The sequence below is a fragment of the Tamandua tetradactyla genome, chromosome 1 (assembly GCF_023851605.1).
Source record: "Tamandua tetradactyla isolate mTamTet1 chromosome 1, mTamTet1.pri, whole genome shotgun sequence".
Taxonomy (NCBI): domain Eukaryota; kingdom Metazoa; phylum Chordata; class Mammalia; order Pilosa; family Myrmecophagidae; genus Tamandua; species Tamandua tetradactyla.
The window spans coordinates 61,184,363-61,212,169 of record NC_135327.1 but is presented as its reverse complement, the minus strand read 5'-3'; the positions used below and the strand labels follow the sequence as shown (position 1 = coordinate 61,212,169).

At 56.7% G+C, this 27,807-nt stretch overlaps 3 protein-coding genes across 7 annotated transcripts in view; 1 reads left to right on the top strand and 2 right to left on the bottom strand.

The window, feature by feature from the left end:
• Window positions 1-21,089, top strand: part of ZBTB46 (zinc finger and BTB domain containing 46) — a 59,800-nt gene extending 38,711 nt beyond the window's left edge. For both annotated transcript variants that reach the window (XM_077117525.1, XM_077117529.1), the window contains 2 exons: window positions 16,102-16,277; window positions 17,873-21,089. In XM_077117525.1, coding sequence (XP_076973640.1) covers window positions 16,102-16,277; window positions 17,873-18,274 — 578 coding nt within the window. In that variant the 3' untranslated portion in view covers window positions 18,275-21,089. The remainder of the gene's footprint in view (window positions 1-16,101; window positions 16,278-17,872) is intronic.
• Window positions 21,090-21,208: 119 nt separating this feature from the next.
• SLC2A4RG (SLC2A4 regulator) lies at window positions 21,209-24,063 on the bottom strand. Of its 4 annotated transcripts, XM_077161742.1 has the most exons (8): window positions 23,940-24,013; window positions 23,319-23,417; window positions 23,040-23,149; window positions 22,466-22,653; window positions 22,298-22,398; window positions 21,954-22,206; window positions 21,790-21,878; window positions 21,209-21,706 (listed from the first exon to the last, which is right to left on the bottom strand). In XM_077161742.1, exons 3-8 carry the CDS (start codon window positions 23,113-23,115, stop codon window positions 21,595-21,597), a joined length of 819 nt encoding a protein of 272 aa, XP_077017857.1. In that variant the 5' UTR covers window positions 23,116-23,149; window positions 23,319-23,417; window positions 23,940-24,013; the 3' UTR covers window positions 21,209-21,594. The 4 variants fall into 4 exon arrangements, with proteins under 4 accessions (XP_077017857.1, XP_077017866.1, XP_077017847.1 ...); XM_077161751.1 differs by lacking the exon at window positions 23,319-23,417 and having other exon boundaries at window positions 23,940-24,063; XM_077161732.1 differs by lacking the exon at window positions 23,940-24,013 and having other exon boundaries at window positions 23,319-23,908.
• A 997-nt stretch (window positions 24,064-25,060) lies between these two features.
• Window positions 25,061-27,733, bottom strand: LIME1 (Lck interacting transmembrane adaptor 1). The gene is given in 6 exon segments (XM_077117520.1): window positions 25,061-25,450; window positions 25,531-25,580; window positions 25,583-25,885; window positions 26,021-26,241; window positions 26,424-26,542; window positions 27,407-27,733. Coding segments are annotated over 5 exon segments (900 nt in total). The 5' UTR covers window positions 26,522-26,542; window positions 27,407-27,733; the 3' UTR covers window positions 25,061-25,222.
• Window positions 27,734-27,807: the final 74 nt, after the last annotated feature.

Here is a 27,807-nt window from a genome sequence, read left to right as displayed (position 1 = left end):
AGGAGTTGGTGTTGTGCTTAAACCAGAAATGTCCCCAGCTGAACTCCAGTGGGGCTGCAGCGGAGCTGTGGCTTGCTGGACGGGAGACACTCGGGGGCCAGCGCTCCTCCCAGCCCTGGGCAGGCACGTGGCATGGGGGCTGTCCTTGCCGGAGGGCTGCGTCCCTGGCCCTGTGTTTGGTGGGTGGTCGGTGGGGACTGGGGGAGGAGACGCAGCCCTGCTTCTCTGCAGGGGGCTGCCGTGGAGGGGGCGCCCCTAGAGGGCAGCACTGAGTGGGAGTGATGCGAGGGCGGCCCAAGGGCAGGTGACAGTTGTCACATGGCCGTCCTGAGCGCGCACGAACGAGGGCAAGGCCCAGTGACCCATCATTCGCGACACTAGGGAGGTGTATCTTTCTTTTAATTTTTTGCTCTAACTTCAAGAATACATTTTCTTGTAACCCTCTTCTCGTGAGTGCCAAGGTATTCTTTTGAGTTTTTCATATTGGAGTGAGAAATGTGAACCCTGTTGATGGCTAATAAAGGCTGAAAGTGGAAACCGCTTGAGTTCTGGTTATTCCCAAGCACTGCAGAGGGAGCCACTGCTGGTCCCGAGAGGCTGGTGCAGCGGCCAATTGGCAGGACTTGGCCCTGGAGTCGTCCGGACTGGCCATGCCGTGCTGCCCCCCATGTCTGCCGGCTTTGTGTGGTGGACCTGGAAGGGCCGCGCCTTGCTGCAGCCACTGTGGCCATGCGCGGTCAGCGGGGCTGCATCTGTACAGCATGGAGCACAGTGTTGGCAAATGCCAGGGCGGGGATTTGGGGCGTCTGGATCCTGCGGAAACAGGGGTGTCATGCTGGGCCTGAGTGAGAGGGGTGCCGGGCAGGTTTTGTGGATGGGGGAAAGCATCAGGCTCCCGTGGCACCTGTGCCCCCAGGCAGTAGAACGGACACCAGTGGCTCCAGCTGCAGGATGGGTGCGAGGCCTGGGGTCCGGGGGCACTCCCTGACCCCTCCCCAGCTCCTTCCGCCTCATGGCCACTTCGGGGCTGTGGCTGAGCCTGTGCATGGGGCTTTGTACCTGAAAAACCTCCTGTTAAGCCATCTGAGGCTTGCAGCGGGGGCGAGGGTGGCCGCTTGGGTCCCTAATCCCCTGTGAGAGCCGCCTTGAGCCTCTTTGCCCCTGCGGGGCGACTGGGGGCTGGAGAAGCAAGCATCCAACTTAGATCCCCCATGGCTCATTCCCGGAGAAGCTGCCTACTGGGCTTTGGTGTTTTGTTATTTCTTTTTGAGTCTTACTGTCCTTGTTTTTACCAGTCAAGATTTTGCACTCCTCTTGGGGATTTGCCCTTCGACTTCAGTGGCGAGTTGTACAAATTGCAGGGCCAGCTATGTGGGGACGGTGGACATCCCGCCCATTGGACCGTGGTACTGCCCACGCAGAGAGTGCAGAGTGTGGCCGTGGACAGGCCCTTCCCCAGTGTCTTCCAATATCCTAAGTAAAGTCTGCTTCTGAGCGGTCACTGAAACAGGGAATGGAAATATCCTGGCGAAGCCCTGCCTTCTCCTTGCGGTGGGGAGCATTCCTGCGCTGGGGGTGGGGCAGGTGGCCCAAGGGCTCACCAGGGGCGACCAAGCTCACGCCGTTCCTCAAGCTCCTGTTGAAGGCCACAGGCACCCCCGCGCGACTCCACAGCCCATGGGGAGGGGCGCCACTGGGACTTCTGTTTCCTGTTCTCCCTGCGCCGGGGTCAGGCCTCGGGCCCTCGCCCTGCTCGTTGCTGCCCCTCTCTATACCTGCCTCTTCCGGAGCAGCGTCAGTGTGAAGTTGGGCCGAGGCTGCCAAACGGTGGGGCCATGGGCTCCCCTTCCTGGGCTCTGCACTCTTGTTGACCCCTCCTTGGGCACAGGCCGCACTGTGCATGAACAGACGGGAAAAGCCCTGTCAAGGCCACACTGAGCACCTCCCGGGCCCTCGGCCCAGAGCGTTCCCAGCCCCAGATGAGTGCAGGTGCCCGCGGAGGGTCCATGGACCGCAGAGCTGTCCTGGCCACCCTGGGAATCCAGAGGCTGCTCCATTCCAAGGCGAGGGGCTGTGGTGCAGCCACTGCATCCCACGGCAGTGGACACGTTAATTGGTTGTTGTTCCCCCCGGAGGACCATCCGGCGCTCGCATCTCAACCTTGCTGAGCTGGACTCTGCACCGTGGACGAGCTTCTCCACGGGGCGGGTGCTGCTCCCATCACCCTGCACCAGGCGGAAGCCTTGGGAGCATCCTGCAGTCCTGGCCTCCAGGTGCCCAGGGACATGGGGCTTCACGGAGCCTGGCTGCGCGTCAGCTTTGCAGGAAGAGCCCGGGCCCCGTGCATCTCGGCAGGCGGCTGAGTTCCCACTGCTCTGCAAGGGGCGCAGACGAGCCATAGGCGCTGGACTGCGGCCGGAGGATCAGTGCCATGCTGTGCCAGCAGGATGTGCCGTGTGGACGCGAGACTGGCTTCGGCCACTGTGGGCACAGAGCATCTCCTTTTGACATTTGAACAGACCTAGCATGGAGCCTGGAGCCCAGCACTGGGATTTAAACAATTTCCCTTGAAGGGCTGTTGGTGGAGCGATTCCTGTACCGCCAGGTAAATGCCACATTTAACCTACTTCAGGGCCTTTCCAGAAAGTTCTCCCTTGCGTTGCAGCCACAGCTGCATGCCAAGGCCTATAGCTGTTGCACAGTTCCTGCCTGGCGGCCCTTGTGGGGGACAGAGAGGCCTGGCTCCCCAGCCCCCCATTCTCTGGACCCCCGCTCCCCAGCCTCCCATTTCCTTGTCCCTGACCCCTGGCCCCTCATTCCCCCGGCCCCCTGGCCCCCACCCCCCCTGCCCGGCCCCTGGGAAGGCGCCCCAAGCGCCCCCCCCCACCATTGCCCCCACTGTGGGTGACCCTTGTTCCTGGGCGCCCACCGAGCCCCCTCCACCCCTCCCTATTCAGCCGAGGGTCAGGCGCTGTCCAGCCCCAGTCAGAGTGGGGGGCCGAGGCTCTCCTCCAGGGCAGCCTGGCCTAAGGCTCACGGGCAAGGCTGTGGCTGCTGATCCAGTGCCAGTTCCCCGTGGGTCGGTGTCACACCTTCAGGCTGTCTAAGAGGAGGTGCCCGGGGTGTGCAGGGGCCCGGAGCAGCGTTGGGGCAGGGTCTCCATGGCCGCAGCCCCCGGCCGCACACACGACCCCAGTGCAGCCACGAGAGTTGCTTCTGCAGCGATTGTTCCACTTTTGCGTAGGACTTGGCATGAAATAAAATTAGTTTCCATGGTTAAATTAAACCATTTCTTTGGACTTTTCTCTGAGGGAACTTCTCCCATGAAGGGGCAGCACCTCAAGGCCCCACCATGGGGACAGAGGACACTGGGCAGTTATGTGAAGAGCATCTGTGAGGTTTGTTTGCCTTTGTGATGAAGAAGGAGCTCAAGCACCTGTTATGGATTTTGGACATTGATAAAATGATGTTCTGACAGTGCGGCAGCGTGGGCGGTGCCTCGTCCCCTCGGGGTTGCCTGTCGCCTTTCTTTACAGATGATCTGTGCTTGTCCCTGTGACCAGGCAGTGGCCAGGTGAGCAGACGGTAAAACGCGCTTGCGCTGGAAGTCTCACTTGGCGTGGCAACGTCCTCCTGGTCTTGACCGTGTCTATTCTGGTTTCAGGGTCGCCCTTCACTGCAGGAGCCCATCGGGGCTGTCCTGGGCTGGCCTGGGTGTTCTCCCATGGCCTCTACGTGGACGGCCACACCTGGAGCCCGATGCACCTGGGGAGCCACCCCCATGGCGCCAGGAGGCCATGCACGGCTCACGGTGGTTTCAAGGCAGGACAGGTGTAAGCAGGAACCTTTGGAGGGTGGCAGGGGCCCCGAGTGCGTCCCGTGGCGTCCACCCGGAGAGGCCGTGTACGTGCAGAAGCAGCCGTGGAGTGGGTGTAATGCTGGGGGTCAGCGCGTTCCTTGGAGATGGTGCATCCTTGTGTCCACAGCCTCTGGCCAGGTGGCATCACTGCCCATGCCTGGGTGGTGGGCAGGGAGTCGATTGTCCAGGATGCACAGGGCTGACGGCCCGTGGTGGCAGAAGAGGTGAAGAGGCCTGGAGGCTGGGCCGTCACCCACGCACAGGGCATTTTCTAGAACGGGAGGACGACGCCAGCCATGAAGCCCCGAGTGGCCGGTGTGCTGCCACATATACTGCCCTTCAAGAGTGGAGGCAGCAGTTACTGGTCGAGCATGACCTGACGCTGAGTTTCTGAGCAGTCCGTTTTTATTGTCAGTGTGGGGCCCAGAACGGGCAGGGGCTCCAGAAGGGGAGATACCCACACCCCGTTCTGGGGAATGTGGAGCCGCACTGTCAGCCTGATGGGCAGCAGTTTCCTGGGAGTGGGGCTTCCAGGCAGGAGGACCCTCCCCATCCTGACATCCTGAGGTGTCCCCCTCAGCCCAGGAGAGTCCCTGCCCTGGCTCCGCCATCAGAAGCCAGAGGTTGGTGCAGCTGGATGCATTGGCACTGCTTCCCAGAGTGTACTGGCCAGTCACCAGGTCTCCTTGTCTGCAACGCCGGTGCACATGTTAAAACGCCTCTGTGCACTTGAATGTCATTCCCAGAGAAAAGGAAGTTTTCTTTTCTTTGTTCGGCCAAGCCTGGACACACATCATTACAGGCTGGTGAGAAGCGTCCATGTGCCCGCTCTATGTTACATGGGCAGGTGATGCCCAGTGCCCCGGGGAAGACTGATATCCCAGGCCATGGGGGGCTTTCCCTGCATTTGTTCCTGGTATTTTTTTCCCAGACAGATGGAGGTGACCCAGGGAAAAGCATGTTGTTCTGGGGAACCACAGAGAGCACTCTACTGTGGAGATTTCATTAGAGATTTTTAAGTTAAACATTTTAGACATACTCTATAGAACCCAAAAGAAATAGGCTGTGGTGAAAGGCAAAATGACAAAGGATATAAGAAACATTTTTAGAACAAATAGCCATCTGATTTATACTTATATCTAACATTTTTCCCCTAACAGTGTATGTCATCCAGCATGGAATTTCAGCAAGTTCACGGAGATATTTAATCTCTTATAGTTTCTTAGGGATTGATTTCAAAGAGTTTTAAAAATCTATCAATATAAACTTCAACCTTAGGGCAGTGCAACAGTGACTCAGTGGCAGAATTCTAGCCTGCCATGCCGGAGACCTAGGTTCAATTCCCAGTGCCTACCCATGCAAAAAAAGAAAAAAAACTTCAACCTTTCTTGAAAACAGAAAGTTTTGGTAACAAAAAGCTGGTTCTTTCCTAGGGCTGCTTAGTGCACACTCACCCCCTCCCGGGCCTCTGGGCATATTCACCATTTTCATGAGAGAAGAGTGTGGCCTCATCCACAGAACCAGCAGTGGATGTGTAGCTTGGCATGAGCTCTTTGTGGAAAGGAAGACTTCCATTCACTGGGGGAAATTAATTGATAATAAAGAACGAATTTAAAATATGAAATGTAGCCTTATCGTTGTCATTCTGACAAGTACACATAAATCAGGTGCTGAAGAAAAATGGTTGGTTTATTTTTTAAACAACCTTTTTTTTGTAGAAAACTTTATAAGTTGCCAGTTCAGTCATGACTAGCGTGGCTGCTAGTCCAGGTGAAACCACACCACGCCAACACCGGGTACCACCCACATGCCCAGGGATAGGGGAAGCAGCTCACCTCGGGAGCATGAAGATGCTGCCCTTGAGGGGGCTCAGCTTCCCCCCAGGCTTTTCTCTGGAATATTCTCTAAACATTGGAGCAGGAAATGGAGCAGAGGAGACACAGGCCATTGTTCAGGGCAGACAAATTACCTGGGATGTGAGGGACAAGTAACCACAGAAAAGCAGTGCCCAAATCTGCATAAAGCACCTCCCTCCAAACTTCTCAGCTGCACATACACAGAGCAGCACCCAGAGAGTCCCAGCCGGAAGCCCTGTGGGGGCCCGGCACACAGCAGAAATTCCCCAGCAGACGGTGCTGGGAGTGGGGTTTGTTCTTTCTCAGCCAAGGAGGGGGCTGGGAGACTCTCTGGGCTCTAAGTTGAGGCCCCAGGGGGGCCCACTCCACAAATAAGAGCCACTTCCTAGGAGCAAAACCCAGATGGAATCAGTCCAGCCCTCACCTACCTGGAAACAAAGCTTCCTCCAGTATCTATCGGTTTGTCAGAAACAGACAAAATGACAACAAAACTTCGGCCAGCGCTGTAGAAGGACGTCACCTGGAACATCTATGTTCTCCATTCCCCCACTGGTACCACCAAAAAACCAACATGTGACTGAAACCAAGATGATGGTCAGGCAGAGCAGTTGTCAGATACGGCCTTGAAGACATCCCTGGGGGATTAATTCAATAAAATAGTGGAAATAGTGGATAAAATAGATGGAAACATGGGGAATCTCAATAGAAGTTGGAATCTATAAAAAATAATCAAGGGACCATTTCAGGACTGAAAATACAACATCTAAAATTGAGAACTCATTGGATAGTTTAAAAGCAGACTGGATTTAACCAAGATAGGTTTGGTGAACTGTTAGAGAAAAATAAGAAAGTGATAAAAAGGTGAAGAGAGGTATGGAACCAGAATATTTTTTTTTTTTTTTTTTTTTCTGTTCAAATGATTTATTGAAAGAGTGCTTTCAAGGAGAAGGGGAGTGGGGGAAGCAAGACAGGATGGAGAAGAGAAGCTAAACAAGAATTTAGTCTCAGCTGGAGTCTATCTCTTCCATGAGGAGCTCTGGACCACCTATTGCACCACAAAGTTAGTCCCACCTTGAAGGAAGGGGGCTCGTCTTCTGTCCACCCCTCCCCCAATGATGACAATCATTGGCCATTGGCTGTGGAGGCTGGGGTGGGGGTGAGGATGGGGTGCCAGTGCATTTGGCCTCCTGGTCACCGTGGCTCCCATTTAGCCAAGGTGGCTCCCTCTTGGCCAAGGACAATTCTCCAGAGAATTGGGTGGCTGTGAGCTGTATCAGAAACCCTCATCGTAGCTGGGGGAAACTGCCTGTTGTAGAGGCTGGTAAAGGAGTTCTGGTCAGGGCAGCTATTGGAACCAGAATATTTAATATATGTGTAACTGGAGTCCCTGAAGAAGGGAGAGAAAATGAAATAGAAGTAGTATATAAATAGACAATAGCTAAGAATTTTCCAAAAGCAGTGAAAGATATCCAACCACAGATTCAAGAAGTTCAGTTAATCCAAAGCAGAACAAATACAATAAATAAATACATAAATATAGCAACACAAACAACATCGCAGTCAAACCGTTGAAAACCAAAGACAAAAAGAAAAATCTTACAAGTAGCCAGAGTGAAAAGACATTTCAGAGGAACAGCAACAAAATTTATAACCGACTTTTCAACAAAAACTACCAAAGTCAGAAGACAGTGGATGGTACCTTTGAACTGCTTAAAGAAAAACTTGCCAACCTAGAATTCCATACCCGGTGTGCCAGTTTCAATCTTGGTGGACCCCAGAAAAGCCATGTCCTTTAATCCTCATTCAGTGTTGCTAGGTGGGAGCATTTTGATTGTTTCCATGGAGATGTGACCCACCCAATTGTGGGTGGTAACTTTTGATTAGATGATTTCCTTGGAGGTGTGTCTCCACCCATAGAAGGTGGAGTGCTTCCTGGAATCCTTTAGAAGAGGAAACATTTTGGAGAGAGCCCCTTTTTGTAGAGCCACGAGAAAGACAGCAGATACCACCATGTTTGCCATGTGCCCTTCTAGCTAAAAGAGAAACCCTGAACTTCATTGGCCTTCTTTAACCAAGGTATCGTTCCCTGGATGCCTTTGATTGGACATTTCTATAGACTTGTTTTATTTGGGACATTTTCTTGGCCTTAGAACTGTAAACTAGCAACTTATTAAAGTCCCCTTTTAAAGGCCATTCCATTTCTGGTTATATTTTAAAATGAAGACTATATAAAGTTGTTATCATAGAAAGAGAAAAGCCTGAGAGAATTAATTGCCAGCTGCAAGAGTATTAACAAAAACCCCTTAGGCTGAAGAAAAGTTATTCCAGATGGAAGCAGCAGAAAGGGTAGCTATGTGAGTAATATAAAAGAATATAGATAGATCAAGGCAACAATTATAATAATTTATTTGTGGGATTTATAACATAAATTGAAGTAAAATATATGACAATAATAGTTTGAAGGGTGGTAGGGCACATAAATGAGGTTGAATTCTTGTATGGCACTTGCATTATTTGAGAAATCACAATGATAATGGTACAAACTAGGAAAAGAATATACAATTCAAAGGCTTATTGAGGGAAAAAATGGAATAATGATACTTGATTAATTATAAAGAAGGTAAGAAATGAAAGCTAGGGGGTCAAAAAACATAAAGAACCACTAGAAAACAAATAGCAAGATGTTAGACTTAAACCAAACTGTTGGTAACAGAGTTTGTAATTTGTATTAGAAATGGACTAAACACTCCAGTAAAAACACAAAGATTGTGAGCTTTTTTTTTTAACTTTGTATTTTGAAAGAAGTTCAAACTTACGGGACATTCACAAAAATAATAAAAATCCCAGAAAACTCCAACACATTCCTTTCTTCCCACCCCCAGATTCCCAGATCCACCAATTTTAACATTTTGCCACATCTGCCATATCATTCTGTCTCTCTTTCAGTCTGTCTTCCTGCCTATCCGTATCTATTGATCTGTTTCTTGAACACTTGAGTCTAGGTTTTATTGACCATGCTCGTGGAGCTCCTAATACTGCCGCGTGTACATTTCTGAAGACCAGGGCTATCCACTTACGTAAGTACCTTGAGTGCAGCTGTCAAGTTGACATAAAGCTGACAGTCCATAGGCCAGTTTTTTCAAGTGTTCCAAAATATCGTTTGAGCATTTTCTCCTCTCGCTAGATCCCATTGGGAACCATGGTTTGCACATAATTGTTATTGTCTCTTTGGTTGCTCTTTTTATTTTTAATTGTGGGTCAGCCTGTTTTGTCTTTTTTTTTTTTTTTTTAGTCTTGGCTTTTTCTTTTTCAGTATGAGCAGGCTCTGGGAATCAAACTTGGGACTCTGGCACAGTAGGCGAGAATTTTGCCACTGAACCACAGTTGCACCCCCAAGTCTTTGCTTTTTATAAGTGACAAGTTCATACTTTATAGATAAGGACACAAAGATTTAAAATGAAAAGAGAGAAAAAGGTGAAAGAAGCAAACACCAACCTAAAGAGAGTCAGTATAGCCATATTAATATCAGACAAAATGGACTTCAAGAAGTTTTACTAGAGAGGGACATTTCATAATGATAAAAGAGTCAACTCAATCGGAAATAGAAAAATCCTAAATTCTTCTGCTCTAGGAGCTCAGCTTCAACATACACCAAGTAGAAACTGACAGCACTAAAGAAGAGGGGGACGAGCCCCAGTCACAGCTGGGGATTTTAGCTTCTCTAAGGAACCAAAAGAACAAGCAGACAGAATACCAATAAGGATAGAGAAGATTTGGACACTTCAAATATTAAATTATGCTCTTGAATTCCTGGAGTAAGCCCCACTGTCACTAAGTAGTATTCTTTTTCTGTGTTGCTGGAGTCAGTTGGCTGACACTTTGTTTAGGAAGTTTGCATCTGTGAACAGTATACCATGCAAATGCAAGATATGTCGGAGGCACCTGAATCATTTACTAAAACAGACCAAAATAGACTGATTGGGGCCATAAAATAGGTCTCTATTTCAAAGGCTTGAAATTAAACTTGAGTGTGTTCTTTGACCTTGGTAAAATTAAATTAGAAACCACCAGCAAAAAAGATACTAGAAAGTCCCCGAATGTCTGTTAGATAAGCAGTGTGCTTTTAAATAACCCATGAGTCGAAGAATGCATCACAGTGGGACTTATAAAATATTTTGAATTGAATGATAATGAAAATACAACATATCAAAATTTGTAGACTATGTCTAAAGCAGTGTTTAGACGGAAGTTTATAGCTCTAAGTACACTTAGTAGAAAAGAATAAAGGTTCTAATATTTAGTCTGAAGGAATGTAAAAAACAACAGCAAATTAGACCCAAAGAAAGTAGGAGGAGGGAAACACAGAGCAGAAATCAATGATATAGAAAAGAGTGAACGAAACCCAAAGTGGTTTGTTGAAAGATTAATAAAACTGAAAAAACCTTACCAAAAAAAGTCCAGTAAAAAGAAAGTGCTGATTTCCAATAAAAGATACAAAATGAGGTAATCTCTACAAATTCTTCAAATATTTAATAGTTAATAAAACTGTGAATGATTTTATGCCAATACATTTGACAAAGGAGAGGAAATGGGAATTCTACATAAAACACAATTTACCAAAACTGAAGCATAAGGAAAGGGAAAAGCTCAGTCATTGTGTGGTCTGCTGAGGAAAGGTAACTCCTAGTTTAAAGCCTTCCCGCAGGGCTGCCCAGGGCTGGTGGCTTCAGGCAAGCCTCTGGAGCAAAGGGGAAGAACTGGCGCTAGCAGTGTGGACATGTCCACGGACACCAGGGAACCCTAAGCGCCCGGCACCTCGTTTGCCGGCAGGCATAGCCTTGATCCAAACACGATGAGGCATTACAAGGCAACTACAGGCCATACTCCGTGTTCACATAGGTGCAGAGCTCCTGGACTAAATGTTAGCAAATTGAATCCAGCGTTGTAGGGAATGGTGCCTGGTGGCCACGTTGGGGATATTACAGCTACTCTGGGTTAAGTTGGAGTTTGAAAATCAATCTGTGCTGTTCACCACGTTAGCAGAATAAGGGAGGAAAACTCCTGTGGCCACTTCAGTAGATGCAAAGGAAGCTTTTGATAAAACTCAACAGCGCTCCAAATTCCCCACACACTTGAAGTAGAAACAAGTGTCCTTACTTTGATAGTAAGCATAGTCGACACCCGATTGAGTGGTGCGATAATGACAGCTTTGCCCTCCACCAGGAACAGCAGGGTACAGGTCAGCACTGGGATGAGCCCCCCAATCCTGTGCCCTGGGCTCCCTTTCCCCACACTAGCCCTGGCCCTGATCCTTGACAGTGCAGTGAAAGGATAAGGAGTAAAGATTAGGATGGAATGAGTAAAACTGCCATTGTTTGCACATGAAATAATTAAGGACATAGAAACCCTAAAAGAATCTAGAAATTAGTAGAATTGATAAGTGACTTTATAAAAGATATTGGTTATAGAGTCGATATATCGAAGTCAACTGTGTTTCTATATGCCAGCAGCAAACAAGGAAAAATTCAGTGTACAGCACTGGGATCTGGACACAGATCACAGACACTGCAGAGAACTGAAGACGCAGCTCCGCTGGGACCATTCTTGGAGTGGGAGACTCAATATTGTTCAGATGTCAGATACCCCCAAGTAGTATGTATGGATTCATTGCAAAACCAATTAAAATTGCAGCAGATGTATGTGCTTATAACTTGACAAGACTGTTCCAAATGCAAAGGATCTGAGTGAGTGAAGCCATCTCAAAGAGAAAGCTGAAGCCATGATGCCTCGTCAGGGAGCTACAGTAACTGCGGTGCTGATGTCTTGTGGCCTGGACAAGCGGACAATGGGACAAACGAAACAGGGTCCAGACACTGGAGAAGTGGACGATGGGACAAATGGAACAGGGTCCATACACTGGACAAGTGGATGATGGAATAAACAGCACAGTGTCCAGACATCCATGGTCATAATGTCCAGCCTTGCTCCAGACAGAGATCCTCAGCAAGTCCTGGGAAAGGCTGGTCTGGGCGGTGCACGGTGCTGTGTGAGGGAGTAATCTATGTGGAAAAAAAGGAATCTAGACTCTGCTTCACACCAAGCACACACAGAAAGCCTTCCAGATGGGTCATAAGCGCTTATATTAAGGGAAGAAACAAAATTTCTGGGATACCTAGGAGAATAGCTTCATGATATTGGGGGTAAAGGCAAGGCTTCTTTAAAAGTTCATAAAAAGGCTCTGAAAAGAAAGGAAATTTTCAGTAAAATAGATTTCACTAAAATTATTGTTTTCATTAAGAGACACCATTAAGAGAGCAAATAGGCTGTTCACAACTAGAGAGAATATTTGCAATAAATACATATGACAAAGGATTCATGTTCAGAATGCATAGCAGCCTACAGAAAGCAGCCTGCTCAAAGCTCGCCCAGCCATGTCACTGGATAGCAGACACTCGACCTCCAAGCCTTCGAGGCAGGCAAATTAAAGCCGCTCTGTGAGCCCTGCACTGCCTCAGAGTGACAGGAATGTGGAGGAGCAGCCAGCCACCTCGGCCAGGACATGGTGCTGTTGGAACATTAGTACGTGACTGGGGGAGGCACAAATTGTTGCAACCACTTTGGAAAGCAATTTGTCATTACTAAACAGAAATACTAATACTCTGTGATCCAGTAATTGCTCTTTTGGGTGTTTGGGCTTCTGTCTGCTGAAAGGTCTTAGCACCCTGGTCATTTAGGCCCGAGCTGGCAATGACTCGGCGTCTGCCCGCTGTGACATGCTAGCGCAATGGGACACAACACAGCGGGGAGGGTCACGTGCAACTGCAGCACAGGTGACGTTCCCAGACACGGCATTGAGGGGAGAAGTCAAGCACAGGGTAGTGTCTGCCCCATGCACGCCAAGTTCCAGGACAGCAAAACAGAACCAGAGAGCATGGCGCCTTTGCCTCTGGGGCCAGGGGCTCGTACAGCTCTGGACACAATGCAGGGCTGAGGGCAGTCTGGTGGGTGGGCAGGCAGGCGGGCACGGCGGCCTGTGAGGTCTGAGGGGCTGTGCATCTAATATACACGTCTTAGTGTAGGCCACTTTACTGACCTCCCCTAAGGCCATGTGGACATGGGATCGTTGCTTGACATTGTAACACAGAATAAGCAGTAGCCAAATAAATTTGTAAATGAAAGAACAGCCTATGCGTCCTGCTTGAACCTGTTCTTAAAAGCCCTGAAAGTCTTGGGGAAATTAGAATCGGGGAGAATGAAGCCCAGCCTGGCTGTGTGACTGATTGGAGGTTGGAGGTGGCCGCGGCACCACTCCTGGTGCCCCACCACCACCAGCATGGGCAGTCCTCCCGGGGCCCGTCTGGCACCGCAGGCCTCACAACCCGAGCACTGTGGGGGCCTGGCCGGTGCAGAGATCCCGAGGAAGGCATTGACTGCACAAGGAGAGTTTGGTGGATACATTTCTGCAAAATTGTAGACAAAGGTTGCTGGCTCTCTACATGACCTAATCTAACACCTATTTCGAGACCCTGCTGCTTTGATGACTCACCTGGAAGCTTGTCCTGTCCCTCTTGGGAAAGTTTGGGGAGGCAGACGGGGTCAGACCTAGGACCGGTCAGTGGGGGAGGTCTGCTTCAATTTAATGACATTTGTGCTGTTTCATTATTCCAGTTACTTTTTCACTCTGTGGCTTTAATGTAACTGTGAAGTTGAAAGTCTCTAACACTTATTCTCTGTAAATCACAGCAGGTTTAGGAAAGGTCAGCTTGTTTCCAGTAAGAAGCTGTTTCACTAACATAAGAGTGAAAGCTCCCTTGCGCGCACAGGAGGCTGACCTCAGGGGAGGTGTTGGACTGAATGCACCTCCCCCTAAAGGCGCAGCCTGTGCCTGGAACTGAGAGGTGGGGGCTCCTCATGGGGAGAGGAGCCTCGCCAATGGCATTAGTGAGATGCCTGGAGTGAGGAGGATCCTGGTATTCCAAGTGGACCGCAGCCCGATGGCTTCTGGGAGGGGCTGAGGGGAGGCCGTGTGGGGACTGAGGCAGAGAGGGGGCAACGTTGTCACAGGCCAGGGCACTCCCGGGGCTACCAGGGGTGACGAAGGGCAGGAACAGGCCTCCTGGGACCCCCGGGAAGCCTGAGGCCCCTTGATTTGGGTCTTTGGCTGCCAGAACTGTGGAGAAGAAAGTTGTATTGTTTCAGTTTGTGGTACTGTGTTACAGCAGCCACAGGAGACTGGTACAGTAACAAAATACCAAAATGTGTCACTGCCAGGAAGCTGTCCACACAGGCATCTCTGTCTGTGACTTGTTCTCATGTTTGGTAATTCTGATTTTTTTTCTAGAGAAAGAAGACCGCAGTTCTGTACAGAGATAAGTATATTATGTAATTAACATGTAGGTCTGAATTATTAAATCAGAAGGCTAAACTATGAAGCCGTTCAAAATGTGATCATGTTGATGGAAGCAGAATAGAAACCGGGACTGTGTCCTCAGAAGAGCTATTAGAAGTAAACAGCCTCTGCTGGGCCAGGTGGGCAGTGGGCAGCGGGCAGGGCCGTGGCTGAGGGGCGCAGGGGTCTGGGGCTGTGCGTCCACTGACTGTGGTCACCGCGTGGCCACTGCGTGGCCTGTAGCGCCTTTACCTGCCACCGCGGCTGTCGGCGCATCCCCTCATGCTAGGCACCGTGCACGGCGTGACGGTGGCACCAGACTGGGCGCCCTGCCTCCTGTAGCCACCCCGGGCCTTCCTGGGCTCTTGGCCGTGTGTGGTCCTGTGGGGTGGCCATAGGCACCAGGGACGGGCCAGCCTGGGGCAGGTGCGCTCCCCACTTGGGGCAGCTTCCGCTGTGCACCCAGCCTCCCCTGGGCTGAGACCCGGAGACCCGCCACAGGCCAGTGGTTCTGGCTTGCAGTAAACTATGGCTACGCCCGGACAGCTTTACGTGAAAAGACAGCCTGAGGACGGTGGGGATGTGGCCTGCCCTTTGCTGTTTCAGTCCTATAAAGAAAACCTGTGCCCCGAAGAGCCCCAGAGGCAGGTATGAAACAAGTGTGGTTGTTGTGCACGGCGCGATGGTGCCCTTCTCCTTTCCCCGAGTCCTCGGTGCATGTTGGTTGAGGGCTCTAGGCCAGCACCTCGCGCCTGCTGCGCCTCAGTCCCCGCTATGTCCATTCCTGGATGGGCTCGAGGGTGGGGACAGAATTGCTAGCCCCCATCCCTGCTTGACTTGGGGACTTGGAATCCCTCTCGTGTGCCCAGAAACAGTGAGGGGGCGGGGCCTGCGGGACGGTCCCCAGGCGTGGGGGTCCCCGTGCGCCCCGCTGCCTGCCTGATGCACGTCCCAAGGTGCACCTGTCTGCCTGGGCGGGGATGCCGGAGGCTGTTCCGTGTGCGCCCATGGCTGGTACTCAGGAGCAGAAAGAAGTCCTGATTGTTGGATAATTTCAATTTCGTTTCAAGAGTTCTTGAGCAGAAACATACAGCTTGTTGGAAAAGTGATATGCAGTGTTCCCCCGGGCACTTCCGCATTACCTGAGCTGCAGTTGCTGTGGGAGCTGGCCCTGAGCTCCGTGCCAAAGGGCTGCCGCGCTCGGCCAGGCCAGGCTGTATGCGCGGCCCATCCAACGTGCCCCTGGGGGCCAGCGGCCACTGCAGCTGGACCACAGAGGTGACAGGGCAGGCCCTGCAGGTGCCCCCAGCCGGCTGCTCTGCGGTGCTGGCCCAGGGATCAGGGACAGACGTGCAGATGGGCTGGCCGCGTCCAGCAAGAAGAGCCACGACCTTGAAGCCCTGGTTTTGCCCCCACCCACCCCTGCGGACTTTGCCACCATGACATTGTCCACTTGCCCCTCCTCGTGCCCCAGGGGACTGTGTGTCGCACGCCAAGCACAGGTGGCCCTCAGGGGCCTGGGTGAGGGGCCAGCGCCTCCAGAGCTGGGCTGGGGCCCTTTGTGATCGGCCCTGCCTCCTGCTGTGCCCTCCCAGCTGCCTGCCTCAGGGCCCAGACCTTTCAGGGATGTGGTCAAAGGTCGAAGGTGCCAAGTGGGCAGGCCTGGCGTGGCCACAGAGGTGCAAGGTGACCGTATCCCCTGGGGCCGCGAGCTGGGACCTGGACTGGGCCCCTTGGGAAGGGACCCAGCGGTGGCATGGGGTAGCAGAGGCCCCTGGCAGGCACGTGGGCACAGGGCCGGGCCAGGAAGAGCAGGGCAGCCCCTCTGTGGTGCCATCGGGCTCGCTGGGCACCGCCAGCCTCCCAGGCGCCATCCTGCTCTCCCCAAGCAGGGCAGACACGGGGCTCAGTGCAGTGCAGTGCTGCCCCCGGCCCCATGGGCATGGCGGCAGGCAGGTGGTCCAGGGTGGGCGGTGACGCTGCCATCTCTCTCACAGTCAGCGAGTTCGCGGTCATCAGGAAGAAGTTCAAGTGCCCGTACTGCAGCTTCTCGGCCATGCACCAGTGCATCCTGAAGCGGCACATGCGCTCACACACGGGTGAGCGGCCCTACCCCTGCGATGTCTGCGGGAAGAAGTTCACGCGGCGGGAGCACATGAAGCGGCACACGCTGGTGAGTGCTATGGAGCCCCAGCAGGAGGGTGCCATGAAGGGGAGGCCCAGCCGCCCCCAGCACCCCAGCCCTGCTGCCTGTGGGTTCACCGTACACCTTGCTCCCTCAAGGCCCCTCAGTCCAGACGGAGAGCCCTCTCTGCTGCATTGCCCCAGGCCCCATACCTTTGTCTTTGCTGCCTCCTGTCTGTCCGTCCACCTGTGTCCCACTGCTGAGCAGCACCCAGCTCACACAGGCTCAGATGACAGGGGTGGAACCAAAGGACTGTTGAGCAGAGCGTTGCTAGAGAGGAGAGGTCCCCTTGCACCCAGCCGTGGGGAGCTGTGGGGGCTGGAACACTTGTCCCCGCCATCCGCGAAGGGTCCTCAGGCCATGCTGAAGCCGGCGGGTCCAGCCTGCACATGGGGAGGCAACGGGTGTGTGTGTGCCGAGGTAGGGCAGCAGCCGCGGGAGCAGCAGGGGCCCCATGCGCTGGGCAGTGGGAGGGCGTGGGGCAGCTGCCAGGCTCCCAGGCTTGGCCGGCTTCAGGTCCCCAGGCTGGCAGCCCCGCTGTTGAGGCGAGGACCCTGGTGGGGGCTGTGGGGAACCCTTGCCTCCCACCCTTGTGTTAGGAGGGCCCTCACCTCCGCTGGCCTGGTGGTGGCATTGCTTGTCTCCAGCCCTAGCAGTGCCCAGCCCCCGGGGGTGGCCGTAGTCCCTGGGGGCTCCGGAAGCCATGGCACCAGCATCCTTCCTGCACTCGCTTCCTTCCAGCCCGAGTCTGAGGACCCCGCAGCTTCAGCAGCTCCATCCTGAGCCCTGGACGCCCGTTTTAAACGCAGATTTTCTGTGACTTGATCTGGAAGTTTTATTTTTTTGGAAGGTTTTTTTCTTTTTTGGGGGCAGAAGGTAGGGGAAAGCCCTGAGATGCATAATAAAGCAGGGAAAAAAGGAAAAAGGACCCAAAATACGGGACTCTAGTACCAAACTGTTTGAGGCTCAGTTTCCAGACCCAGCATCTGTTTAGCTTGTGGAAGCCGTTGCTGTCACAGCTCCGTTCAGCTTGGCCCAGGCACGCTGTCTCATCAGGTCTTGTTTTCCCACGTGTGACCCGGCCTTCACCACAGCATGGGCTTCAGGCTTTGCTTATTATCTGGACGTTGGTCAGGCAGCAAACACTTGAGGAGTTAAGCCTTTATGGCTTGGTGTTTGTGAAATGAGCAGTGATTGCTGCCTTCGAGGAGGGGGTACATGGGAGGGTAGAATGATGAGAGGGGCCCTGCAACATGCAGGGTTGCTTTTATTATGATAATAGCATTTACATCCAGGCAAGTTGGTTTCAGGCAGCTTCGTGAGTGCACCCTCCCAGCCTTCCTGCTCTGTGCTCTTTAAGCACAGCTGGATGGCATGGTGTGTCTGGGGAAGGTGTTGAGGGAAGACACCTGTTGGACAGAGAGAGGAGGGTGGAGGACCTGACATCTGGAGGGGCCCGTGGCCTGAGGAGCACAGGTGTCCCAGCAGGGCCCAAGTGTTGGCCCCGGTAGGGCCCCAAGGCAGGTCCAGGTGTGGGGCACAGGTTGTGGCCCACCTGACTGTGCTGCCCTATCTCTCTGCAGGTCCACAGCAAAGACAAGAAGTACGTGTGCAAGGTGTGCAGCCGTGTGTTCATGTCAGCGGCCAGTGTGGGCATCAAGCACGGCTCACGGCGGCACGGCGTGTGCACTGAGTGCACGGGGCGGGGTGTGGCCGGGTCCCTGGACCAGGGCGGCGGCGAGGGCTCCCCCGAGGCGCTGTTCCCCGGCGATGCACCCTACCTGGAGGACCCCGATGACGCCCCTGGGGAGGGCGAGGAGGAGCTGGGCGAGGACGACGACGAGGACGTGGCCAAGTGGAAGGACGAGGTGGGCCTGGCCCAGGAAGATGCGCTTCTGGGGGATGACAAGGATGACGAGGACTCTCCACAGGGGCCCCGCAGCCCCTCAGGGGGGCCCGACAAGGACTTCGCCTGGGTCTCCTAGGGCCACGCTGAGCTGCTGCCCTTTCCTGCCTGCCCTCCTCACAGCCTTCAGCTCCCAGGCCCCCCTTCTGGCTCTTCGTTCTGCTCCCTTCCCACCCCCAGACAGACACACAGACAGACAGAAACGGGACATGCTGGATCCTGGCTCTGGGAACTGACCGTGAGCTTAGGGCAGGGCCGGGAGGAACTGGGAAAGAGAGAAAGCAGGCTAGCTTCCCGGGGACCCCTCCTCACTCTGTGCGTGATGGATGAGGCCTCCCGGCAGGTGTGCCTCCAGCTGGTGTGCCTCCAGCAGGTGTGCGTGCTGGCAGGTGTGCCTCCAGCAGGTGTGCCTCCCAGATGGTATGCCCGACAGGTGTGTGTGCTGGCAGGTGTGCCTCTGACAGATGTGTTTCCAGCAGGGGCGGTCCCTGAGACCACAGACGTGTTGATCTGGGGGAAGAGTTTTGCACAATTGAAGTCAGAGCCGGAAGTGAGCCCAGAGCATGGGGGCCATGAGGGGCGGCCCCCCTTCCCCGCTGTGGCCTCTAGCTCTGGGCCTTGGTGCTCGACATGGAACTGCCGCAGGAGGTGCTGGGGGCCCGTGTCCACGGTGCTAGCTCCCGGCCACACGGGCAGGGCACGCTCTGGGCAGGGACCCTGCCTCTGCAGCCCCTGCTTAAGGCCCCCCTCGGGGGGGCTCCTTCGGGAGCACCCCAGCTCTTCCGTGTGCACTTCCCTGTCCACCCCTGGTGCCACCTGTCCACCAGCCGGCCAGCGGCGGGTCCTGCTGATGACTCGGGGACAGGCTGGAGCCCCCGCTGTACTGCTTCTCCGGCGGCCCCGCAGGGTCCGAGTTATTAGGTGGCCTGGCCTCTGCGGCATCCTCTTGGCACTTGGCGATGCCACGTAGAGCAGTCTGCCATTCGCTGTGGCCACTCTGGCCACGGCCCTGGTATGGTGCAGCCTCTGGAGCATGCCACCCCCTGTACAAAGCTGCACCCCTCCCCGCACTGCGGCCCCCGGGGTCTTGGGCCGCAAGTTGGGGGCGGGCTGGCCCCTCCCCACAGGGAGGGCTCCTCGGGGTGCTGACCTTTAGTGCCGATTTGGAAATATGTTTTTACTGCCTCTTTTTCCACAGACTTGAAGCCAAATGGCTTTTATAACTTTTTTATTGTGTCTCATCTATTCTTTCTGTGTGGAAAAAGAAAATCCCACAAAACCGCAGTGCACCTTCTAGTGGGAGGTTTTCCTGACGGCACGGGATCCAGGCCCGGCTGGACACCCCCAGGCACCCTCTCGTCCTTCGAGCTCTTGTCCCATGAGGGGTGGGTCACAGGCTTTTACAAAAAAGATTCAGTGACAGTTTGCAGTAAAAGAGATAGCCAGGGAGGGGTAGCTGGGGGGGTGGCCACCGTCACTGACCTACGCGCAGGGGCCACCGCGGGCTTGAGGACCTGCCTTCCTTCTACAGTGAAGCCGCGGGGCCAGCCCCATCCCCTGCCACCCGCCTCTCCCGGGGCCCCTGCAGAGCCGACCCCTGGCACCTTCCCGTGGCCCCTTTGTGACCTCGTTTCTGGATGGACTGACCTCCTTATAAGCCAGGCCTTTGCCACCAAGTGTCCCCTGGTTCCACCTGCCTGGGGCCATGTCCGGGTCCCCCATGGGCAGTGTGACCTGCCCACCCCTCCTGCAAAGGGCCCCTCGCGCCCTGCCACTCAGGACGCCCCGACCCTTGACCCTGCTGACCCCATGCCGGGCCACCCTCGCTGGCCCTTCAGGGCCTTGGCTGCTGGAGCCCCGAGGACGGGCTCTTCCTTAAAGTTGACTGTGCACAGGGACATCGAGGGCCCCTGCTTCCACCTCCCCATAAGTGTCCCCTTCCAGGCTCGTGGTTCTTGGACGCAGTTTGCTGGCCAGAGGGCGCTGGCTTCCTGCTGGGGGCATGGTGGGGAGCAGCACGTCATGAAGTTTTTTTTACGTGATTTTTTTTTTTTTTACCAGTGTTTAAACTAATAAATATTTTTTTATGAGAAATAATGTGTAGATTACACTTCACCTTTTGTATTTTTCAGTTTGTATCTGTTGTATTTTGGTGTTTGCAACACCAAAGTGGAAAAGTTTGTTGGGAGTTGTGAGTTACTTTTGAGGGGGGGCAGGGAGACTTAGGATTTTTGTACTAGCTCTGGGTCCTGACCAGGCTGTATGTTTGGACTGTATGTATGGGTTTGGGGACAGTCACATCACTGCCAGGCTCCACTAGGGACCTCAGCTCATAGCTACCAACTTTGCACATCTTCCTTTTCAAGAGAAAAACTGAGAAAATGCAGAAACTGGAATTGTTTGCAATATTATGAAAGATAATCTTATTTTTCAGCTCATTCTGTGACATCTGCAACTCTTAAGAAAGCCATACTTAATGGTGGTTGCTTTTTATTTGTTAGATTCCTCTATTGTGTTTTGTTTGCAGCCCTTTTAGAACTACTTGCAAAGGTGCTGTGTGCTTTTCCTAAATATTTATTTTTCAACATATTTCAATAGTCAACGAAAACAAAACAAGAAAAGGGCAGTGTTTGAAGATTGTTGACTTTTTCTGGAAATAATCTATATTATATGAGCTTTATATTAACTATTATAAACCTGTATTTGTACTGGCGATGTGTTTGTTATTTGGGGGAAGGCTCTTGGTAACCAGCGGGTGGGAACACGCGGCTCTGCGTGCGGGGCTGCCCTGTCGCAGCTCAGGCCTCCTCGGGCCTCTGGGACGGGTCCGTTTAGACCTTGCAGACACTTTGACTTCGACCTTGAAATCAGTTTCAATAAATCCAGAAGTTGCTGCCCTGACCGGGCCTCGTGTGTGTGTTGGCCTTGTGAGGGACCCCTGCAGTCACGACTGCCTACCTCCCACCCGCCTTCCCCTCCAGCCCATGCTCTCCCCCCAGGAGACAGACACGGCTTCTGGAAAAACCTCAAATCTTTAATTTTTCTCCTCGCCTGGTGCAGCCCAGAGGCGAGACACCTGAGCTTTCCGAACATGATACAAAGGTGAGCCGTGTTAAGTGCACATGGCGGAGGCCCCTCCCTGACACCCCTCAAAGTGCACCACAGCCCGGCCCCAAGGCAGCCCCAAAGGTGGCCTGGCCCTGTCTGGGCGAGCCCGGGGCCGGAGGGGCAGCAAGTGGCTGCCACTACGATGTGGCTTTAGTGCAAAAGGCTGGTTTCTTCAGAGGCACTTTGAGGGGTGAGAGCCCCCCCATTAACAGACCCCCAGAGCTGGGGGTGGGAACTCCCAGGGCCACTTCAGGCCTGGGCTGTGGGGGCAGTGGTGGGCAGTGGGGCCAGTCAGTCCAGGAAGCGCTGGCACGCCTTCTTCCAGCGGCAGGCCGTGCACCACAGCTCACGGTGCTCCATGCCGTACACCTTCCGGCACTTCTTGGCATCACCTCGAGGCTTCCTGGGGGCACATGTGGGCGCAGGGGTGTGTTGGAGTGGGACTGCCCACCAGGCCCCTGGCCCGGCCCCTCGGCACACACGAACCTTGGGGTGGCAGCAAGCTTGGAGGGTAGGGCCAGCACACCGGCCCGGGCAGTGGACTGTGGCTCCAGGCGGGCGGGTGTCCGGCAGCCCTAGGAGGAGACACAGCTATGGCCTCCTCCCCCGAATACCCCAGTCCCCCGCCATACCCATCTCTGGCCACCCACCTGGTAGGCGTGGTCACTATGACTGCGGCACCCCTGCTGGGGCATGGGGACCAGAGGCTGCAGCAGGCCGGGCAGGGTGGGGGGCTCGGGCTCAGTGGGCAGCTCCAGGTGGGGGAGGGCAGGAGGCATGGTGGCCGTGGGGGACACCGGGGTGAGGGTGGACAGCCCGTGGGTCAGCACATCCACCTCCACGTCCAGCTCCGTGTAGTAGAAGTCCTCCTCACCGTCACTCTGCTCTGGATCCGCCTGTCGCCTGGGGGGCACAGCCCAGGGGTCCCCAGCTGCAGTTCCAGTGGCCATCCCCCGCCCAGTCCAGCCTCCTGGCCACCCCCACCCCACCGTACCCCAAGTGCACCAGTCGGATATGTCTCTGAATGGCGGCAGCCGTGCTCAGCACCTTCCCGCAGCTCTTCCACAGACACTGGAACATGACCTGCACCGTGCCCTGGAGGAACAGGGGCCTGTCAGGCCCAGGCGCTGCCCACGCTGCCTGGGGGTGGTCCCCTGCTCACCTTCCTCTTCCTCGGAGCTGGTTCCCCAAACAGGAAGTGAGCTGTCTCTGGGGGCAGTGGGGGCGATGGGGTGGAGGGAGCAGACTGGTCACTGGCCAGGTCCCAGCCCCAGTCTGCACTGTTGCTGCTGCTGCTGTAGCTCCCGGGGGCCTGGGACAGGGCCTCCTTCCAGGGCTCCAGGCCAGCCTCTGCAGGGATACACAGTGTCAGGACCCTCGGTGGACTCAGGTCACCATGGCCACTTGCGGCCATGAGCCTCTGCTCAATCACCTGTCCACATGCACTTGGGAGGCAGAGTGGCTCCTGAGGCACATCTGGCCACAGGAAAGTGGCGACACACCTCCCTCTTCGGAGGGCCAGGAGCACACAGGTCCTTGGTGCAGCCTATTCAGGCAGTGACAGTGGCAGAGCCAGCTGGGTGGAGGTGGGCAGGGCTTGGAGACTAAGGCAGTCTGGGGTGGCCACGGCAGCACTGATATCCAGTTTAGAGAGGATTTGGGAGCTGCATTTGGAAGGTGGGGGTCCAGGTGTTTTGCCCCGACCCCGACCCTGAACAGGGACTTTTAAGTCTCACCTGGGCTGAAGGCTCCAGCTGGGGCTCCCAGCAGGAGGGGGCTGGTGGACAGGCTGGTGAGGGCTGCAGCAGCCATGGCCTCGTCTAGCTGGGCCTTTCCTTGAGGGGCTCTGGAGGAGATGGGGCAGGATAGGTGGGGGCCCAGCAAGTGCTTGGGGCCCTCCCCTGGCCAGGGCACACGTGCAGGCCGGGGCATGTTGCATGCCAGGCTCCCTCCCTCCCAGCAGCTGGGCGTGAGGCCCAGCTCCACCCAGCTCCGGATGCCGAGCCCCAATTCACCAGGAATCACCAGGACAGGGCCTGAGCCTGGGGTCTCCCTGCAGCCTGAGTTCTCTGCGGCCTGGGCTTTGTTCCATCTGCCATTGTCATCAACTCTGCCTGGTGCCGGGCAGAGGTCTGAGGCCTGACTGTGGGGTCAGGCCCAGAGAGCCCAGCTGGCTTCCCCCACATCGACCAGCATTGTGCAACAGCAGCTGCCGGCTCAGCGCCAGACTGAGAGGGCAGGGGCAGCCAGGGGACTGAAAGGATGGAGGTGCAAACCGGGACCCCATGCCCAGCAGAGTCTGCACAGGTGGCTGAAGCTCAAGGCCCAGAGTTGAGTTCCCAGCTGAGGAAGGAGCTGTCAGGAGCTCCAGAACTCCTGGATAGTTGGCCGGCCCCCAGCACCCCCACCTCTTCTGTGCAGACTGAGACTCAAGAATGGACCCCCAGCCCTGCACTACAGCCCCCTGGGGCGGGGCACAGGGGACCCCAGTGCAGTGACCATTTCCGTTCAACCTCCAGAGCTGCAAGGCTAGGGGGCTGGTCTCAGCAGATCTGCTTCGGACCCTGACCTGCCCCCGGGGAGGCACAAGCACATGCCCCGAGCACGTGCGCGCACGCCCCCCACGGCCCGCTCACCTCTGCGCCGGCACCGGCACCGGGATGTGCGCCGACGGCTTCGGGGCTCCCGGCACCGCCCTCGCCCAGGACCCCACGCCCCACAGGTCCGCGGCCCGCGGCTCTGGCTCCCTCGGCTGCGCCGACTCCGAGCGCGCGCAGTCGCCGCCCACGGCAAGACCCTGCGGACCCCGCGGGCTCAGGACACCCGGCGCCTCGCGGCCCCGCCCCCAACCCCGCCCCCGCTCGGCGCGGCGGGAAGCTCTCCCGACACCCAGCCAGCCCGACACCGGACCGACCCGACAGCCGCGCTCCCTGGCCCGCCCCCGCCCGGGGCCCCGAAGTTCGTGCCGCCCCGACGCCATCTTTGCGGCGGGAGAAACTTTGTCGGGGCTGCCCCGGGGCTCACAGCCCCGCCCGCCCGGTACCTGCGGCGGCACCGACTCGGCACTCGGGACCCGCCGCTCGTCCCGCAGCCTGGGCGCCTCGTCCCGCAGCGCGGCGGGGATCGGCGCGCGCTCGGCCTCCATGGGGGCCAGGGCTAGGGCCCGAGGCTGCAGCGCGAGGCGGACGTGAGGACGCGGCCCCGGCGGGCCGGGCTGGCCGCCCGCCGACCCCCGCCCCGGATCCGGCCGCCGCCGCGAGCCCCACGGCCGCCCCGGCCCGCCCGCCCGCACCCATTGGCCCGCGCGCGCTGTCAACAGGCAGAGGACCGCACCCCGCCCCACGCCCCGCCCCCCGCCCCGCCCCACTGCTCCCGCCAGGCGGGGGAGGGGAGCTCGGGCCCGCGCCCGTCCCCCGCGCACACAGGGGAGGCCCGCCGGCCAGAGGCGTGCCCAGGCAGGGGCCGGCGGGTCCTGGGCACGCCTCCCGGGAGCAGGTTACTCGTTAACACACGACCGCCCCCCACCCCGTAGTTCCAGGGGCCGGTAGCCGAGCCTCCCTCGGGGTTCAGGGTCCAAACCCCACCCCCCGGAGTCCACCTGCCCGCTTGCCCCGCCCCCGCCCCGAGGCTGAGCAGCCTGGGCATGGCCTCAGGTGACAGGGAGGGAGATCTGCCCCAGGAAAGAAGGGAGGTCCCCCCAACCTCCTCGCAGACCCCTCCCGCACCTTCCCCAGACTTCCAAGAAGGCGCAGGAGGCCCTGCAGCGCGCGGATTTATTTAGACATGGGGCCTTGGCAGCTGAGCAGTCGAGACGTCCCCTGGCACCCCTCGCGGGCAGCCCTGGGATCCTAGTCAACAGCCTTCCTGAGGCGAGGCGGCAGCAAGGACGGGCTTCTGGGCCTGCGTGTGCCCACTTCTGCTAGTAGCCAGAGCTGGGGCGCCCGGGGCCCCCCAGTTCCGAGATGCTCTCATACACATTTTCCAGGGGAGCACTGTCCACACCCAGGACCCTGACGGGAAAGGTCTCAGCAGCCCTGCCACTCCCTGAGGCCGGAATGGCTCCATCGCCCACGATGTCTTGCTGGACTGTGGCAGCTCCTGGGTCCCTCCTTTTGGGCTTTCTGACCCTGGAGTACAGGATGTCCAGCTGCAGGGAGGAAGCCCACCCGGGGACGGGTCAGAACCATCCCTTCTGGCAACCCACCCCCACCCCCACCCCCACTTCACCTGAGAGGCTGGCGTCTCCTCGACCGTCCCCTGATGCAGATCTTGAGGGCCCCTGACTGTCCCCTTGGCTTCCGGATGCAGGCATATTCGGGCACAGCTGATCCGATCCCAGGTCCAGGCCTGGCACAGTCACTGGCTAGCCAGGCCCCTGCCCACACCACAGGGCTGGCTGCCAGGCTGGCCCTAGGCAGAGCAGCCAGCCCCACATTGGAATAGGTGACCTCGGGGATGATGGGGGGTGCAGCGGCAGCAGGCCAGGACCGGGGCTGTTCTTGGTGTGGAATGGCGGAGGGGGCTGCTGGTAACCTCTCCGGCCAGTGTGCATGCAGGAGGTCCATGCTGGCTGGCCGCAGGGCTGGAGGCAGGGTCAGGGCAGAGGTCACTGGAGGGGTTAGGAGTGGGAGGCCCTGAGTGGGCTGTGGACATGCCTGGCAGCCCTGGGATGGGTGTCAGGTGTGCGTGGGGCCAAGCCCCATCCTTCCCGGCTCACCTCCGCTGCTTTGGGGGTCCCTGTGCAGTTCATGCAGCGTGGTGTCCGATTTGCTGAGGGTGCATAGGTCGGTTTGTCTCAGCGGTAGCTGCAGGCAAGGAGGCTGGTAGGTAGCCCCAGGGCGCTGCTGGCCCCCCGGCCCTGGGGACAGCCTGGCACTCACTGCTTCTGTGGGCCTCACACTGCCCTGCAGCCCTGCCTGCTGCCTTCGCACCTGCTTCCTGGGGCAAGAGGGTCTATCAGGCAAGGTGATGGGCGAAGGATCAGCCTTTGGCCCCACAGTCCGGTACAGAGGGTGTGCTTGGAGCCGGTTGCACTGACCTTCCCACTCGGGGCCCAGTCGACCCTATGGAGGGCAGCACCCAGGCCAGCCCCACTCCCTGCAACCCGGGTGGATGCATACCTGGGGCAGGCTGTGCACAGTGCCCACAGCCGGAGGAGCATGGCGAAGCACCCCATGACCCAGAGGATGAGAAGGGCTGAGGGCACCTGTGGGCTCATTGTGACAGCCTTGGACCTGGCCTACAGGAGAAGACAAGGGGCGCTGGGGGCTGGCCAAGGGGCCTGGGACACAACCAGCAGCCCCCACACGTGCCGCCTGCTGGCGGTCTCCCGGCCTCTGACTCAGCACACAGGAAGCTCCGAGGCTGCACAGCCGCTCCCTCCCCCAGAGGCAGTGCCCACCTTCCCACCTCTGGCCCCTGGGGCCTGGTAGATCAAGTGAGCTGGTAGCGCTCTGCTTGCCTCATCGCTGCCCCGAATGTCGTCGAGGCAGCCCGAGCCCTCACCTGATCAGGCCCACTGGGTTGCTTCAGACCAGACTGAGTTCTGGGGAAGCCCCTGAGAACACATGCTGGGCCTGCGGGCCACAGGCCTTACCTGGCAACCACCCACCAGCCCAGGCTTGACATCTCTGTCCCAGGTGACACTCCCAAGCCAACCCAGGTAGCAGGGTACGTGGCAGGCAAGGTCAGGAGGGAGCTGCTTTGAGGGTAGCACACCTCATCTGCTTCCCTCTGCTCTGCCCCCACCACAGGCTCCGAGCCCTTCCTGGGGGAGCTATGGGGGATGGGAAAGGGTTCCCACCCCAGCAGGTGGACTCGGTCCAGCAGCAGGGGCGGTAGGAGACTGGGGTAGGCTGTGCTTCTGGAAGCTGGGGCTGAGACAAGCCTGCACTCTCTTCTTCCTGGCGGGCAGGGCTGCCGGGGAGCTCTCAGGAAGACAGGCCCCGACAGCCAGGCCCGGGCAGTGGGCCTTCTTCGCAAGAGGGCCCCAGCTGGTCACCCCGACACAGCCCATGTCCCCATGCCCTGAACCACGGCAGGGAGAGGGCCTCCCAGACCCGGGGCTTCACAACCCAGTGAGGAGGCCGCTCTAAGCACTTACCCCGGCCCGGAACAGCAGCTCCCTTAGCCCTCTGGAGCAGGGGCGGGGCCAGCGTGGGCGCCAGGAGGAGCCCCTGCCTGGCTTCCTGCCCGGGAGCTCACGCCCCTACCCACACACAGCCACCCAACTTTTTGCTGCAGCTGCTTGGCTGTAACCTCCCCCCAGTGCAGCCACTGCACCTGCCCTGCAGACGCCCAACGTGCCGGGGTGGGGCTCAATGGTCCCAGGGGTACTGGGGCCAAAACAGGTTCAGGATTTCCAGACCCATCACTCCACTGGGTGGCCTGCATCTCCTCCGGGGCAGCACCAGGCCCCACCATCTGCGGGGCATCTGCCAATATGGGGAGGGGGCACCCAAAGCCCCATCTGGAAGTGAGGGTGCTGGGCCTCTGGGACTGCTG